General features: G+C 44.9%; 1 protein-coding gene across 1 annotated transcript in view; it reads left to right on the top strand.

Annotated features, from left to right (window-relative positions):
• Positions 1 to 17,232, top strand: part of LOC119816493 (phosphofructokinase, platelet) — a 63,248-nt gene that overhangs the window by 2,632 nt on the left and 43,384 nt on the right. Inside the window, exon 2 of the mRNA XM_038333208.2 lies at positions 11,355 to 11,428. Coding sequence (XP_038189136.1) covers positions 11,355 to 11,428 — 74 coding nt within the window. The remainder of the gene's footprint in view (positions 1 to 11,354; positions 11,429 to 17,232) is intronic.

Below are 17,232 nucleotides of genomic sequence, written 5' to 3'. Positions count from 1 at the left end.
ACTCCTGGGACGGATGGTGTTTATTGTACTCTCATTCTTCCGCTACTCCATCTTGACTTCATCAGTACCTGATTTTTCCTGAAAGAGGGGTTTGTTCATAACCAGAGGTCGGAGGCAAATTTAAATCTTACACTAACAGAATGATAGTATAGTTTAATGCTGGAATGGCATAGGTAGTACAGTACATATTCTATATATCTTTTTTTTTTTATATATCTTATATGCCAAAGTCTTATAGTTCTCATCTCTCTTCCTAATGACAAGATTACAAGATACTGAGTTCTTCATTTTGGAGGTAGGGAGAAAGACTCACAAGAGATACGTAACTTAGGGAAGACCATAAGGCACATACCTAGTGGTAGCAGGACTTAAATGATGCTTTATGAAATCTTGTCTCCAAATTCTCTTTACTATACCATGTCTTCATGGGATCTCTCTATATAAGACTGAGTTACTGCTCAAAAGTGAATGGAGCCCAGCTTTCTCAAATGTATACAAAGTCTCTTTGGGCCACTTTGTTAGTGGAGCAGGTAGATGGCTTTTTTACACTATTAGTAACAGCAAGGTGGCTTAAACCATACGGCATAGCACTCAGTACAAAAGCAGCAGAAAATTTTCTTTTTCCAAAGCAATTTATATGTTTCATTCTGAAACATAAAAACTAAAAATTCACCATTATTTTCACATTCGCCTAAAATGAACTCCACATTGCTAGAGAGGCAAGTTGACTATGACTAGGTGCGCACATCCAGGCAGTATTGCTTCCTGCACAACAATGATTAATACCTTTAGATACACTGTGGCAGATTGCTGAGATGGCTTGCTGGGTAAATGTGCTTGCTGCTAAACCTGGTGAGTTCAATCCCTGAGTCCCACATGGTGGAAGGAGAAAGCTGACTCATGCACTCACACATGTGCACGATGGCCCACATATACAGATTAATAAATTAATTAACGTGATAATTAAAAAGGTAGATTGTGACCTCTGTGGGTCTGGTGTATGGTTGCATTCAAATTAGTCAGAATCCATGGTCTGTGTTTAGGGTAGGCTCAGTTGTTTATTGTCTATGGAGACATCAACATTAATACAATATTTACCAAACACCTACTTAGATTTTATACGAATCTCTCCAGGCTTTGTGAAAGTGACTAGCCATTAAAGACTGCTTATTATGTGGTAGGCTGATGTACTCTGGGTGCCAAGTTAATCTGATGCATGAGCCACTGAAGTTGAAGATGCTCTGGTTTTTCTCAAGTTCACAGAAGTGAGTGTCAGGGCCGGAACTTGTGGCTGTAGATGGGATGCAGATACACTGTGCTGTTGACAGTTCTCAGTGTAACGATAGCTCACAACATCCTGCATGGCAGGCAGCAAGCATTGAGGTACGTGTTAACTGTCCCCCAACCTGGAATCACCAGTAAAGTGACAGGGAGCAAATTTGCATTTAGGTGAATTAGGAGCATTAGGCGAATTAGACCCTCACTTATCAAAATTGCTGTCAGCCTTTGAGCAATAGGTACCAACCACTAGTAAGTGTAAAGAACTTGAAGATTGTACTTAGAAGCCAGAGGCGCCCACAGACTTGGCCCAGGTGCTGAATGGGTTCCTCGATCTTATACATTCACTCTGCCCTCCGTATTTGTGGATTTCACATTTTCAAATGTCATCAAACATGGCTTGAGCATATATTTCTAAGTGTAGCATGTACTAGAATATCCATGAACTTGTTTCGCTGTCATTACCCTCTAACCAATACAGCACAATAACCATTTGCCTTGTACTAGCCGAGATAAAATGCAGAGATGCTTCAAGGCTTATGGGAGGATGTGCTAAATTATATAACAACTTTTGTCAACTTTATACATGAACTTCCAAGTCCTTGGATTGGTTTCTAAAAGGATGGATACAAGAATCAATTCTAAGAAAATAACAAAGCAAGTCTGTAGTCATTGAATACCCAGATGAGAGCTCTGGTTGGGCCCCTTCTTTACCCATAGCTGTGCTTGTATGGGACAGCAGTACATGCAGAAAAGATTTTGTGAACCATAGACTTGTGACTTCACACAGCTCCACATACGTGTGTGTGTGTGTGTGCGCGTGCGCGTGCGCTCGTGTGTGTTTGTGTGTATGAGCAAAGCACACAAACACTTGTGTTTACTATCCTAAAACTCTTGCCTGCTCTTTGAGTGCATCGTTCCAGGGCATCTCTCAGATAATAAGGTAATTATTTAAGCAAAAATATAGGGCAAGTCCATCACTGTACGATTCTGTAGTGTTTATTTTCTTGGTGCTGGGAACCAGACCTTTGTTCATGCCAGGCAAGTGCTCACTAAGCCCCAGCACATCATTTTCTGTGAGGCATTCCTATGATTTTATGGAAGCTAGATATTTTGTTGATTTCCAGAATAAGTAAGTAAACAAGATGAAAACCTGAGACGTTTTTTCCTCTAGTTAGTTACAATGAACTCGAAGCTTTTGCTTGTGAAGGGACCTTTTATCCAGGGAATCTGAGGCTGTTTAAGATTTGATCTAGTGATTTACTGTCAAAAGCCACCAGAATTAGAAATATGGAGATAAGTTCGCCACATGTCAGAGACAGATGTCGGAATACAGAGCTGCGTTCATTCACTGCACAGTCACCACGCGAGTGACTACGTTGAGTAGAGTGCTCAGGGTGAAGAGCAGGTAGCTGTACTCAGCGGGGAGCTGAGTCACTTTTGGAGTACACTCTTGTATTTTTATTTGTTAACAAGTTCCTTCATGCAGGCTGGATTCTTCCTCACAACCAGGCTTTGCCACCTTGTATTTTGTTTGGAATTACAGTCATTGTGCCTGTCTCGATGGATGCAGCTTTAAAACATAGGGAACAGTCACCCTAGATGCAGACTTATCCATAGGGCCCCGTCTTCCACCTACTAGAAGGGCAACAGGAGTTTCTTTCTTATTTGCAAGGTGAAGCAGTCAGAATGTTTTATCTCCGTTTCCTTTCCCTACCCCCCACCCTGGATCCCCTAGCTCCTTACCTCCTTACATCATCAGACAAAAGTAGGACACAGCCAAAGAAGAAGGGCTGGACCATTCTGGCCTTCTAACATCACTGCTGCCCAGTCACTTCCTGCCCCTCCTCACTGTGCTCACTGCCACCTGAACGATGCTGCCGCCTACGCGCCTATGCTGATAGAGTGGCTCTGCCAAAGGCTGGGAATGGTACTGGAGTTCCCCAATCCCTCCATCCCCAGGTGGGTTACAGACCACCCAAGTTTCAAGGATCAAAGGGACTGTTGTTGGTTAAGTCCAGGCTCCCAGGAAACTTCCCTAATACATCAACCCAGTGGCCCTATGTTACTGTTCTCTTGGCTTGATCAGCATTTTGTCTGAGAGGATTTCATAACATAGGGTCCATTATCTAAAAACGTGACCCAGTTACAAGTTTTCTGATTAGAAATAATTGAAAGGGGCGGACACATAGTTGCCCTGAGCAGTCATTCTGTCTGTCTGATGTTTTTCGAATTTATACTCCTTTTATTCAGACTGCTTATGCTCTTATATAATCATTCCACCTCAGGAACAAGTTGTGGAATGTGTGAAGCCTTAGGTAGAATCCTGGAGTCCTTTCTATCCCTATTACGACATGAACCTATGGACTGGGTATCTCAGAGGCTGCTGCAGGCTGAGAAGTATCCTGTACCAGAAAGAGGGGAAAGGTGTGAGTTACGTTTTTACAGAGGCCTGCAGAACCTTGGAAAGCCTGGACGGAGCCAACAGGAAGTAGCCCAAGGCCAGGGAGCCAGATTCCTTATGGGGGATGGGAGGAAGTGGTCTTGGGTAGGTACTAGTCATCACAGGCTGTGTGTAAACTTTGGGTTTACCTTGTGCGCGCTGGGAAACCATGCTGAGGTTACTGTCTGCCTCTGATAAAGGTCACTTTGTGGAATGGAGAGAACTGGGGTTGAGTGACTCAGATGGAGGCTTGGGGAGGCAGGGTGGGGGGTGGGACCGACAGGATGCTACTGCGGACGCACAGCCTAGGAAGGAGCAGAAGGCCTTTTGAATAGGTGGGGGCACAAGATAGACGAGAACTCATCTGCTGAAACCATAGAGACAGTGTACGAAAATGTAGGTATACGAAGGCCAGTGAGAATACATTCTTGTCAATGGTGCCTGTAACAAACAGCAAATAAATGGGGAGAAAAAAGGAAGTCAGTGAAAAATTGTCTGTAGGAAGTAGGCCCTATGGAATGAAGTGTTTACCATGGTTTATTAAGGACCTAGTTACGTAGCAGGCTGTGTTCAGTACTTCACCCATCAGTGAGTAGATTTCAAGAGCATTTCTGTCCATTAAGAATAAGGTTTGCAGCCAGGTGGCAGTGGCGCACACCTTTAATCCCAGCACTCGGGAGACAGAGGTAGATGGATCTCTGTGAGTTCGAGGCCATCCTGGTCTACAAAAGAGCTAGTTCCAGGACTGTTGGCACGCCTTAAATCCCAGCACTTGGGAGGCTGAAGCAGGAAGATCTCTGTGAGTTCAAGGCCAGTCTCGTCTACAACTGGTGTACAAGAGCTAGTTCCCAGAACAGCTAGTACTGTTACACAGAGAAACTCTGTCTTTAAAAACCAAAACCAAACAAACTAACTAAAAAAAAAGGCTTAGATTAGCAGCCTGTGGTTTATTGATGTAGTAACCATATTAGTGAAAGTAACAGAAAGAGGTGAAATAATTGTGTGTGTAATTCAGTATTTTACAACATAACTATTTTTTTTTTTTTGTTTTTTCGAGACAGGGTTTCTCTGTGGCTTTGGAGCCTGTCCTGGAGCTAGCTCTGTAGACCAGGCTGGTCTCGAACTCGCTGAGATCCGCCTGCCTCTGCCTCCCGAGTGCTGGGATTAAAGGTGTGGGCCACCATCGCCTGGCAACAATATAACTATTGTATTGGTTATTGGCACTCTCTTTTATGAATTAAGACTGGAATCTGTATGTACTGCCATTATAGCACATTTAAGTGTGGGCAAGACACCTGATGGACGGGATGGTCACAGAGCCACAACGGTGTGTCATCACCTTCATTTATGAGTCTATCTAAAAAGGGCATCTGCTCCTCAGGGAAAAGGAGAGACTGTGAAAGCTGGAGACGGGAGGGGTGCTGAAAATTGCCCTGATAGTCATGTGCTGTACATGTGCTCACGGCCTCAGCGTGGAACTGCACAAGACTTGTACAAAGGTGGCCCATCAACATCCCAACCGTCGATGGCAGTGTGGCTCACAAGAACCCCAGCTCTCAGGGGAGTTATAGACAAGGAAAGTGCAGGGCCGGGGAATCATTTTCCTCAGTGATACAACCACTTGACCTTACTCAAGCAAGTACCCACCCACCCATCCATCCTTGTGCATACAGAGATCTCAGAATATACACAAATACATGACAAGTAGGAAAGGGGACTTGAGAAGAAGGAATTTGAGAGAGGAAGACGATAAAAGTATATAATGTGTGAGGAACTTGGATCAAAGGAATAAATACATAAACATACATAAACATATATAAACATACATAAACATATATATACACACATGTACACACAACTACATACACATAAACACACATACATACACAGGTACATACATAAACATACACACATATACATACACACATATATGAAATTGGAAAGAAATTTATTTTTCAAAATAACTCTACATGTTTGTATGGACTCTGAGTATAAACAGGGATCAGGTGACAGTGGTCTCAGTGTTTGCTGTGGACACTGGGACACTCACGCTCTCTGAACCCTGTAGTTTCAGAGCCAGTAGTAATTTCCAGTTGTCTGTTTGGCTAACTTCTTCCACTTCAGTTTCTTCCTCAAACACTAGTCTTCAGCAAAGCTCTGGTGAACCACCATAGTGCTTCCTAAATCCTCCAGGCTCTTCGTCTCCTGTACCACTCTGCTTGACATTTTTCTCCTTAATATTTATGCCTTTTTAGCAGTAGCTTTAATGTGTTTATTTGCTACTAATTTATTATATTATTCAGTGTGTGTGTGTGTGTGTGTGTGTGTATGTGTGTGTGCGCGCGCGCGCGTGTGCATGCATTCATGTGTGGGTGCTCTTGCTTGTGGAAACCTGGACAGGGATGGACATCAGATATCTTATCCAATCACTTCTCCACTCTATGAGACACTTTTTTTTTTTGGTTTTGTTTTTCGAGACAGTGTCTCTCTGTAGCTTTGGAGCCTGTCCTTGAACTAGCTCTTGTAGACCAGGTTGGCCTTGAACTCACAGAGATCTGCCTGCCTGGGATTAAAGGCTTAAACCACCACAGTGAGACACTTATGTGCACCCAGCATCCAGCTGTCTGTTTTCAGGGGCCCTTCTGGCCAGCACTGGGTTTGCATATGCATGCTCTTGTGTTCATCCTTCATCCACAGAACCATCTTCTCAGTTCTTCATTCGTTTATTCACTCCTGTGGCAGGCCAAATCCAGAGTCTCCAAATTGTCCTCTACCACTGAACTGGATTTCCAGATCCTGTCAGTGGGCACTGTTGGAACTTATGCTACTACTGCTCTTTGCCCTCTCCTGACCTCACTGAGCTCCAGAGGGCCAGGGTCTCTGCTGTTCTGTCAGCAAAGTCTCCCAACAGCCCCTGGAAAAGAGTAGACACTCATTCCACATACATGCCGTATATGTGATGGCTAGGCAGATGAGGACATCCTTATACATTTATCTGAGCCCTTCTGATGTTGACTCTTGGACCTCGGGTCAGGGTGGCTTCCGGTTTGATAACTGTGAGGGAGCCAGGCTTTTCCTGGGTTCTGTCCCTGCACCCACACCCCTTCCCTATCAGCATCATTTAGAGACAGAGCTTAATGAATAACTACAGCAGCAAAATAATATAGGGCATGGTTTATGTTCATCTTTTAAAAGGCCTTTCCGCTTTATGTCTGTATATGTGTGTCTATGTGAATGAATGCCACATGTGTGTGGGTTCTGCAGAGGCCAGAAGAGGGCGTAGGATCGTGGGAACTAGAGGTGTGGTACATAGGTTTGTTACTAGGTACCCATGATCAGATGCAGCAGTGGAATAAGGGTGATTAGTTCTTTCTTCTCAAATAGTTACTTTCACAGGACTCACAGTTAAAGTGTTGCCCGAGTAGTGTTTCAAAGCCAGCCTTTGCAACGGGTGAGGTTTGCCTCACAGCAGCCAGTAAACAAAGATTTACCTAATGTTTTCTTGCATGGCCTCAAGGAAAAAGTGAACTTGCCACTATTTTTCCTCCACTGTCCTTTAGTGAGAACCGTTTGCAATATGTCCATCCTTTCCATTCAGTCACACGTTCCCACCCAACAGCACCATCCCCATGTTAAATTAGTCTCAGTTCTTTAAGAAGATGGCACCTGTTCCTGGAGTTAGGGTCAGGGCCTGGGTCTGGCAGGCCCGACGAGCTAGGCTCTGCCACCAGCCCTCTATGTCAATTAAACATGCAAAGTAATAGTGAGAAACACAAAAAGGAATACCTCACCCCAGTTCTACCTTCCAGGTCTGAAACCTTCTGCGATTAGGTTGACCTGAAGACGAGGTATGTGTAACTAAGTAGTCCTGGTCGGTGTGCTCATGCCCCACAGTGACTTATCACTGTCTGGGCTACAGTCTGTCCGGCAAGGTGATTTTGTTGTTGTTGTTTTGTTTTTCATTTTTTATTTTATTTTTAAAGTTTTTTGAGATATGGTTTCTGTTAGCCCAGGGGTCCTGACCTTGAACTCACAGAGATTCACCTGCTTCTGCTTCCCTAGTGCTGGATTAAAGGTATGCACGGCCAAGCCCAGCCGCTTGAAAGTTGTTCCCACAATTTAGGAGAACTATACGCATTTTCTTTTGAGAGCTCTACCCTGGCTGGCATAAAACTTCAGTCTTTTTCTTCTCCCAGCATGAGATTCCTGGGGAAATTTCAGTTCCTTGTGGTCCATTGTTTTAATAATCTGATAGACAAAGGGAGGTACACCAATGTCCCCTTAGATTATCTTTATTCTTGTTCCAAGCCTTCCGGGAGGACTGGGCTGGGATTTAGATTTCTTTCAAAAAAACACTAAGATTGTTGCTTAAAAGGAAGGTGACGAAATACTCAAAGAGGTTGCTTTGAGTCCCAGGTCAGACCGTAAAACCTAAACAAATGAGGGAACGAACTCTGTGCTATAACTGTTCCCGGAAAAACAGTAGGCCGAGTGTGAGGGAGCTCTTGAATCTGCTCTTTGTCCCAAATGACCAGGTGGCTGAGGACAAGGTCAGCCCCAAGGGAAATGACACAGAGTTTACCCAGGAGACTATAAGCCCCAAGTCGTAAGGATACTCGTCAACATATTGGTTTCTTTGTTTTCTCCTTGATCCCTGTTCACCTCTTCCCAGAACCTTCCTGGGGCTCATCTTACTCTGACAGCATTGTCTTCAAAGACAGAGCCTAAAATCTCTGAGCCGTTAGATGGGAATCTGGCCCCAGTAGGCAGTCTTCTGAAACTGGCCTTGTTAAAGCGCAAGGGAGGCTTAAATCCCAGCTTCTCGTTTAATTAATTTAGTTACCCCTTCCTGGGCAGTACCCTTCAGAGCCCCAGCTTCTCCTGGCTCCTTAGAGGGATCTGGACTTCAGCAGGTTTCCCTAGGTGATTTCAGTCCCTGCCTTTAGAGGCAGTTCAGACAATCCCACCTGAAGGGCCAAGGTGGATCCCTAGCGTTTAACTTCCTAAGATTAGTTTGCAAGTGAATAGAAGCCTCCAGGCTGTGCCTCCGGGAGCGTGCTAGGACGGGGAGTGGGGTGGGGGGGTGAAGGGGGTGGGGGGTGGGGAGGGGTCAGCTGTTAGCCTGGGAGAGTACGGACTCTAGGGCTGTGCCTGAGAAGATCCTGAGGCAGTCTACAGCCGCAGTTTTAGGAGCCTGCCTCGGGCCTGGGGCCCACTGCTGGAGTGTAATCACACTTCTTTCCTGGTGAGTTAGAGTTTGGCAGGATAATCTCCGCAGCAGGGAGTGGTTTCACGTTTCTTTCTTTTCATCCCCGCAGCCCAGCCAGATAGCTGTCACTCTGACCACACTCAGCTTTCTCTTTTCCTTATCTCTCCCAGCGTTCAGCAATCTCATTCCTTCTGTCTCTTCTTTTACACACACTCTTTTCAAACCCCCAAGTTTGTTCATGAGGTCATGTTTCTGTGGGGGTGGGGAAACGTGTGGAAATGAGATCTTCAGAGAAGAGAGGCACAAAGGGTTCCAGTGCATCATTCCTTGGGGTACTGCATCAAGCCATTTTCCAGGGGTTGTACAGTTCAGGTACCTAATGGTCGATTAAGTGATTATAACCGTAGCACAAAGCCCTAGAACCACAGCCATTCTGCGGGAACCGTGAAGTGCTGCTGTTATCCGCAGCTAAGATGTAAGCTCCAACACACAGCTCAGCCTTCCCGTGGAGAGACGCCTGCGTCATTAGCACATAGCTGTGAATTCAGAGGGGCAGGCAGCTCTGTCTGGCAGGGAACCGGGGAGAGTGGAGAAGCGGAATTCGGAAGTTAAAGAAGGGCTGCAGGGGGGAGTACGGGTGGGGATGATGCTGAAGTTCCAGAGGATCTTACAGGAATGTCTCACTGTCACCAACTAGCAGGACAGTCCTTAGGATGTGGCCAGGCATCTCCCCCCACTCCCGCATGCCAGTTTGGTTTTCCTTCCCATGGACCCTTTTGGAGGAGGAGCTTGGCATCTGTATGTATGTACACTTTAGCAAAAACAGACATTCTCTTGGCAGAAAACTCTTCGAACATTGTTGAGTCCAAGAACAATGAGGCTCTAGGACACAGCGGTTAAGTGCTTTACCATGTATTCTAAGGGGTGGGGGGGTCTTACATGGTTGTTGCCCTATGTGTGTAATTACGAGCTAAAATCAATGATACAGGATTCTTTAGCTGTTTTGCCAAAGAGGACTAGTCAAATTAAATCTTTAGCTTCTAAAATATGATTTGAGTGGAAGGTAAAATTGAGACTATGAGTTTCCATGATAAAGGCATGTGTACGTTTCTGAGAGGTTTGCGGAAGTGAACATGAGGAAAATGTGGACGTATATTTTCGTGGGCATGCACCCATTTCTGTGGAAGCCAGAGGTCTAGTGCCTTCCCGAATTGTTCTTCACTTTATTTTTGAGAGAGGGTCTGTTACTGAATCCGGTACTACTCGCTGACGTGGACAGGATAGCAGTTTGAGCAGTCCTCCTTCCTGTCTTCATCTCTTCAGGAATATGAGCACACTGCCTTGGTTGGCTTTTTACTTGGGTGGCCTGGATCAGAACTCAGGTCTTCATGCTTGTGCAGCAAGTACTTTGTGGATGGAGTCATTGCCCCAGCTCCCAATTTATTTTCTACTTATTTAAGGATGTCACTTGTCATCCTTCTGTTTTGCAGCACGTCTGCTTTTGTTATTTGTTTCCCACAATTTCAAGATCGAAGATGGGAGATTTGGAGAAAACTGTAGCCTGGGAGGAACCTGGCTGAAAGCCAAGTTGCTCTTCATTCTGAGGCTGAGGACTACATCCTTTCTGGGCATGGCCCTTTCTCCTGTCTCCTCTCTCCTGCTGGGTCTTAGATCCTGAGCTAAGGTGGTACAAGGTTCTTCAGTTATGCGACTGGTAGACTACAAAAGCAAGCTTTCAGCCTCCCGAAATGTTATCTCAGTGGAGAGTAAAATTGAGCTCTGGCCTTGCAGTCTATTGCACACTGTGACACTTACTTTAAGTGTGGAAAATGTCCTTGGTTTATCTTAAGGTCCTATGGAGATTTCTAGTACACTGACTTGTTTTACCTTCACTTCTAACAAAATTGCCATGGTTTGTTTTGTGGTTAAGACCATCGCCTACTTTTTAATCACACCGATAGGTAGGGATGAAATAACTATTCACTTTCGCAAGACCCATTGCCCCTTTCACTATTAGCTTCTTTGACTCTGGCTAGCGACATCTGCCCTCTGTTTCCTTCAGTGATTGTCTGGAGTTGCCAGACATTCTGTACTGCAGAGCACACACACATCCACTCAGGAAGCTAAGGAGTTGCAAGCTCTACTCAGCCTCAAGCTAGACTCAGAAAAGGAAGTTCTGAGTGATGTTCTGAACTGAAAAAAACCCTAGGTTCTTTTATAATGTAACTCATCTTTAGATGAACCCCAGTATGCAGGGTGCCCTGATTTCCAACTTTTTTTTTTCTATTCACAATACTAATCCTTAAGGTGTGGTTCCTAGCCATGTCTCATGAGGAAACAGCACAGGCAGTTATACCGTTTGCCTAGGTCTTGGTGAACTGGTTTCAAGCTCTCTATTGACAACTGCTCCTGTTCCTTCCACAGGTATGAACGCCGCTGTCCGTGCTGTGGTGCGCATGGGAATATACGTGGGGGCCAAAGTGTACTTTATATATGAGGTCAGTGCCTGCTTCCCATTTGTGCTTTCTCTGACTCAGGAATTCGGACCGCCCACTGGCTTCATAGCCCTGAGGCTCACAGGTCCCCCCCCCCCCCTCTCTCTGCCTGCCCTGACTGAGCTCCAGAGGTGCTGGGAAAAATGAGATAAGACAGCACAAAAGTCATGCTGTTATCGACTTCCTGGTCTTGATTGCTGGGTTAATGATCCTGAATGTGTTAACTATGTGAACCAATGTCAAAGAACAGTCTGAAACATGGAAAGACGGCCGCTTTGAGCTTTCCAACCTTAATGTGAAGCTGACACCACTCCCTAGCGTCTGCTCATGTCTTGGCTTCACAGTGAAGAATCTATTTTATTAGTACACAAATAAAAATGTCATGAGTTTGCCTGGAAATGGAAATCTTGTTAAACAAAATAAACTAGATTTAGAAAGACAAGCATGTTTGCTGCCCTGCAGATCTGAGATCTTAGTGTGTGTGTGTGTGTGTGTGTGTGTATGTATATGTGTGTGTGTGCACGTGCGATGTGAAACTAGAAAGGAGACCATGGTGGGAAGAAAACATACAAAGGAGAAAAGGGAGAGAAAAGGTGATACAATGCCTGTGACTTGAGGACAGAGGGGAGCTGTTGGGAGTGGGATAGTAAGCGGGGGCAAGGGGGGGAGATAGGAGGAAAATGAATGGGGAGAAATGTGTATGAAAATGCCATAATGAAATCCATCATCTCCTGCACGAACTTGTACTAAAACTAAGCAACAGCTAAACTGAAACTGCTTATTGTCTCCCGTGTTGAGGTCCTGGCAGCTTAGGAAATATGTAGTATGTGAAGAAGGAATCACCATATACTGAGTCACTTAATTTCCAAAAGTATAAGGAAAGTCATTTTGTTTTTAAATTTGCAAAATGTAGCTAAATGTGGAAAAGAATGGCTTCCTAGATGACCATTTCAGGCCTGAGGAGATGGCTCCGTCAGGTAGAGCTTGCCCTAGAAGCAACAAGACCCAGCTGTGCATCTACAGAAGCCTTGTAGAAGCCACTGTGGTCACGTGCACCTGGATTCCCACTAGTCCAATGACGTGGTTAGAGACAGAGACAGGGGGGTTGCCTTAGAGGCTGGGGGTTCGGGGTAACTTTCACATCAAATGGTGTGTAAGAGTCCTATGTCACTGGCCTATTTCGGTTTTTCCCCATCCCTTAAAAACTAGTTCCATGTCTACATTGCTATTTAAAATTCTGTGTTTTGGGTCAGTACTTTGGCCTGTAGATAATGGCATCAGTCCCCTAAAAAGCCATGGCCACTGTGATAGATACCTCTGGCTGATGTAACAGTTTCTGAAAATCCTCCAACCTTAACCCTCAGCCTCACCTGCTCCATAGGTGGTAACTTCTTATCTCTGCAGACAGCTGGTTGTCTTAGTTAGGGTTTCTATCTCTGTGAAGAGATGCCATGACCATGGCAACTCTTATGAAGGACAAACATCTAATTAGGGTGGCTCCATATTCAGGAGTTCAGTACATTTTCACGACAGGGAGCATAGCAGCACGCAGACAGGCGTGGTGCTTCCTATATCTTGATATGCAGGCAACAGGAAGTGGACGGTGACACTGGGCAGCATCTTGAGCACTCAAAGACTATCCGCATAGTGACACACTTCCTTTAACAAGGCCACACCTCCTCAAAGGGCAACTCCCTAAGAAGTTATGAGGGCCAATACCTTCAAACTACCACACTGGTGTCTACTAAAACATCCTCCCTTTTGTGAAATTGTGGCACTTGTATTCCTTTGCTCATCCCTTGGGTTTTAATTTGATTTTCAAAGTTTGTGGCTGTGTGATATTTGTTCATTACACTTGGGGAGATTGAAAACAATGGTTCTAACCCTTAGTCCATTCTGACCATTTTAACATTTACTGTTGGAGCGTGTGAAGGTCAAATTCTCCTTGTGAATTTCCAGGCCCGGTCTCTGGTCCTGACTACTGCCATCCCTTGTTCTGCTCCGTGAGGTGTAAACACAGATTAGGATCCATGCCATGCAGAGCAGGAGTCCTCTTTCTCCTCTTCCTCCTCCCCTGAGTGTTTGCATTTGTGTGTCAGGGTCTCTGAAGGGAGGCCATCGACTTATCCATTCGGCCACTGGGCTTCCAGGGCCGTGACCATATTTCACCTGGACCTTTGTGTTGTTCCTTCTGCTTCTGTTTCAGAACTTGCATGTGAACATGAGGCGGATTCTCTCCCCCTTTCTCCAACCTCTCTCTCTTGTCTTGAGCCTTGAGAGAGAACGGCGTGCTGGCCTGAGAGCAGTTTCTAATTAGCAAGTGTGGTTTTCATGAGCTCTTTGGGGTTGGAGCAGTGCCAGATGAGGTTTCCTGTTAAAATTAGCAGTGGTTTCACATTTGCTAGCGACTTAGAGTCTACAGAACCATCTCTCAAGGAGCCTACGTGATTTTCACAAAGGCCACGGGGCTATGTCTTCTGCTATTGCTGTATAAGCACCTTAGAAAGGAGAAAGTTCCCCACGAGTCTCTTTGACCTGACCGGTAGCTCTGAGGGTGTTTGAGGTTAGGACGGAAGCTATTTCTGTTATTTCATAGTCAAACTGAATTCTTCCCCAAACGGTTGATATTCTCTGTGTCCTTTGTAGGGCCAGAAAGAGCTCAGTCCTGTGACTCCCAAGTCTAATTGGGGGTGACTTAGATCCAAGACATTTGCCATTGCTTGATGACATTTTTGATGATTTTCATTGTTAGAGGGAGGGAGGATTGTTCCTGTCATCCAGATGGTAGAATCCTGCCTTAACACCTTTTAAACCAGACAAGGCAGTCCTTGAAGAATCAATTGGTCCCACGTGTCAGACCAAACAATGTTGAGAAACCCACTGTTCCATGAAGAGCCAACTCTTTCTTGATTATTGTTCACTGGGGAAGAGACTAGAATTTAATTGGGGAAGACATGTTGACTGTGCTTTAACCTGTGCTAGAAACTGGTCAACCCATAGTGCTTGTTCAGATGCTCCGTGTATGCAATTGCCGTGTCTTGCGTGTCTGTACTTTGTTCTTCCTCGTTCTTCCTGTCTTGTGATATTAGCTAGCTCCAGACCTGTGTCTACCAGACTCTGCACATTTAAAAATTAAACAACTGATAGGGAGATCTTCTTATAGACCTAGAGTGAAAGGCTTTTGATCTTTCTTTTGAGGTTAACCAGATTTATTCTCCACACTGTTGTTTTTAGAGCTCTCTAGAGAAACAGAACCAACAATATGTAATCATAAGACAGGATTTATTAGACTGACTCACTCATAGGCTCCCTTCCTCTGTTGAGTTGGAGGAAATGAATAGATGTTCAGTCTAAGGAGCTGGAAGCCTCAGTATGAGAGAGAGGGGTCAATGATGCTGTAGGACTTGGAATATGTGTAAGATTCCTTTTTCAGCAACAGTAAGTACTACTGAAGTTAAATCAATTGGGAGTGTTATCATCTCTATAGATGTAAAACTTTTGCTTCTGTAATTTTAAAATCCAAAAGATCAGAAAATCTGTAACCTACGGCGTCACTTGCTTGACAGCAAAGCCCTGGTGTCCTAGAAGGAGGCTGAGTATAATCCTGGCTCATTCTACCTGGTGTGAGGGGCTCTACCTTTCTGTACAGACAGCGTCGCCTACAGGATGGCCTCCACCGAGCTCCTGGTTGCCTCAGGTCACATTTACATCACAGTCACAAGGCCTTGAAAATGCAAACCTTTAGAATTCTCTTCCAGGGGTTAGGTGAGGGATTGTGGAATTTCACAAGCAGCTCAGTGGCTGGAAATGAAAGAATAACCCTTTGATCCCATGTCCTTATTTGAACCAAGGGAGTATTTATTTGTGTTGGGAATGATGGAGGCAGGAAAGCTTTAGGAGTTCAGAGTCATCCATCCTTGATTACCTAGTGCATTCCAGGCCAGCCTAGGCTACATAAGATCTTGCCTCAAAACCCCTAAAAGAAAAAGAATGGGGGTGGACAAGGGGAAAAAAGAGGAAGGAAAGGAAGAAAACAGAAATTTTCTGTAGAAAATGTGGAAGATGGAAGAATTTTGAGTACTATCCCCAAAGGGGCTATTTGCTGGCTGGTTGTAGGACAAGAAGACATGCTCACCTTTGACCCCATGGGTTGTGGCCAGGCACAGAACTGAGGCATGTGACTGAACTGGTGCACTCTGTGACCTTCTGGGAATCCTGAGTTGCCTAATAGTTGGGTTTCTTTTTTAGGCTCACTATCACCAGCCCTGTGCTGTTTGGGATGGGATATCAGGGATGGGGAATGGGAATCCCGTGCATTACAGTTTTAGGAAGCATCCTGCCTCTACCCACTGGATGCCAGAAGCACCTCCTCCCCTTGAACATGCCAGTCAGGATTGTCTCCAGGTGGCACTGTTGCCTGGAGGCACAGTCCCTCTCATTAGGGACTGCGATTCTCAACCAATTGGATTCAAATTTAAAAGGTTCCCGGTATTGTGTTTTTAAGCATCATTTAGTGATTCATCCCAACACGTTTGTTCATGTATACTCCAGTTTCTCAGTTTGCCTAGAGCTTTCAATGTTACCAGCAGATTAGAACAGTTAAACGGATTAGTATTCATTAAATCATGGGTTCTCCTTCCCCCTCCTTTCCTCTCCTCCTTTGTTCCTCCTCCCTTCTCCTACTCTGCTCTTCATCTTCATCCTCATCCTCCTGAGCTTCTTTCCTCCTTCCCCCATTCCTTCTGAAAATGTATGAACCTGAAAACTCTGGTGTTTCTGGCAAAAGCCTGGCACCTGCTTGGGCTGAACTATTTTGTCTAGCTGCTACTCGCAGGCCTGTAGATCTGGGTCAGGCCTACGTGTGATGCATGTGGAGCCCTTGGGCTCCATTCCAGGAGAGATGGAAGGGGTTGGTGGGTTCACCCAGTTTTTTTCCTATGTAATGAGCTGATCATTCCTTACTTTCTTTCTCTCCTGTTTGTTTTAATTGCTATTAAGCTGGGTTCTTTCTTTAAGAGTCCACAAAAAGCCATAGCTTCTCAGTAGTGATAAGACAAGACTAATAAATACAGGAAAGACCACATCCTGAGCAGGCTTCCCTGGATTAGGTGGATCCAACCCAGGATAGGAAAAAGCAAAATTAATCTGGGAGCATCATAGCTGAAGAAGACAGGCATTTCATTGCCTTTAGTTTATACTGTGTAGGTTTACTAGCCTATTGTCAAAGGTTCCTGCAGATTTTGAAAGAACAGTTCCTAGAGATGTTTACAAAAATGCCCCCTAAATGTCTTTTGCCTTTAAATGAAGGATTTAACAGTTTGATAGTATACATGGGCAGCCATTTATACATGCCGTCCGAGCTCATCTCTCAGCCTATATGGGAACAAATGCCTGGAGAATTCTTACCGTTTTAGCGGCTAATCGTGCTATTCTAGATTTCGATTTCAATTGAAAATGTGTTAGATGTAAAGAAATAAGAAAGAGGAGAGCCATGTCCTCACAGATCTACCCAAATGGTTCCTTTGTCACCTTCTCTGTGGCTCCAGAGCCTGGAGGGTCTCTGCTGTCCTTGTCACGTCCAGTTGACGTGTCTATTTCTGGTTTCACCAGACTGACTTTTCTTCTTGAATGTGAATGATTAGCCTGTCACTTTGGCTTCTCTTGTTTCAGGCCCTGAGTACTATAGCCTGACTTAATATGCACATATAGGCGGTTTGGGGTTGGAATGCCGCACAGATGGCTGAGTGCAGGGAACTTTGCCTTTGATCTCCAGCCCAGCAAACTCAAAAGAGTTCCTGTGACTCCAG

Source organism: Arvicola amphibius, chromosome 6, assembly GCF_903992535.2.
Source record: "Arvicola amphibius chromosome 6, mArvAmp1.2, whole genome shotgun sequence".
Classification (NCBI taxonomy): Eukaryota; Metazoa; Chordata; class Mammalia; order Rodentia; family Cricetidae; genus Arvicola; species Arvicola amphibius.
Note: the sequence above shows the minus strand (reverse complement) of the source record. Positions and strands in the feature narration are given on the sequence as shown.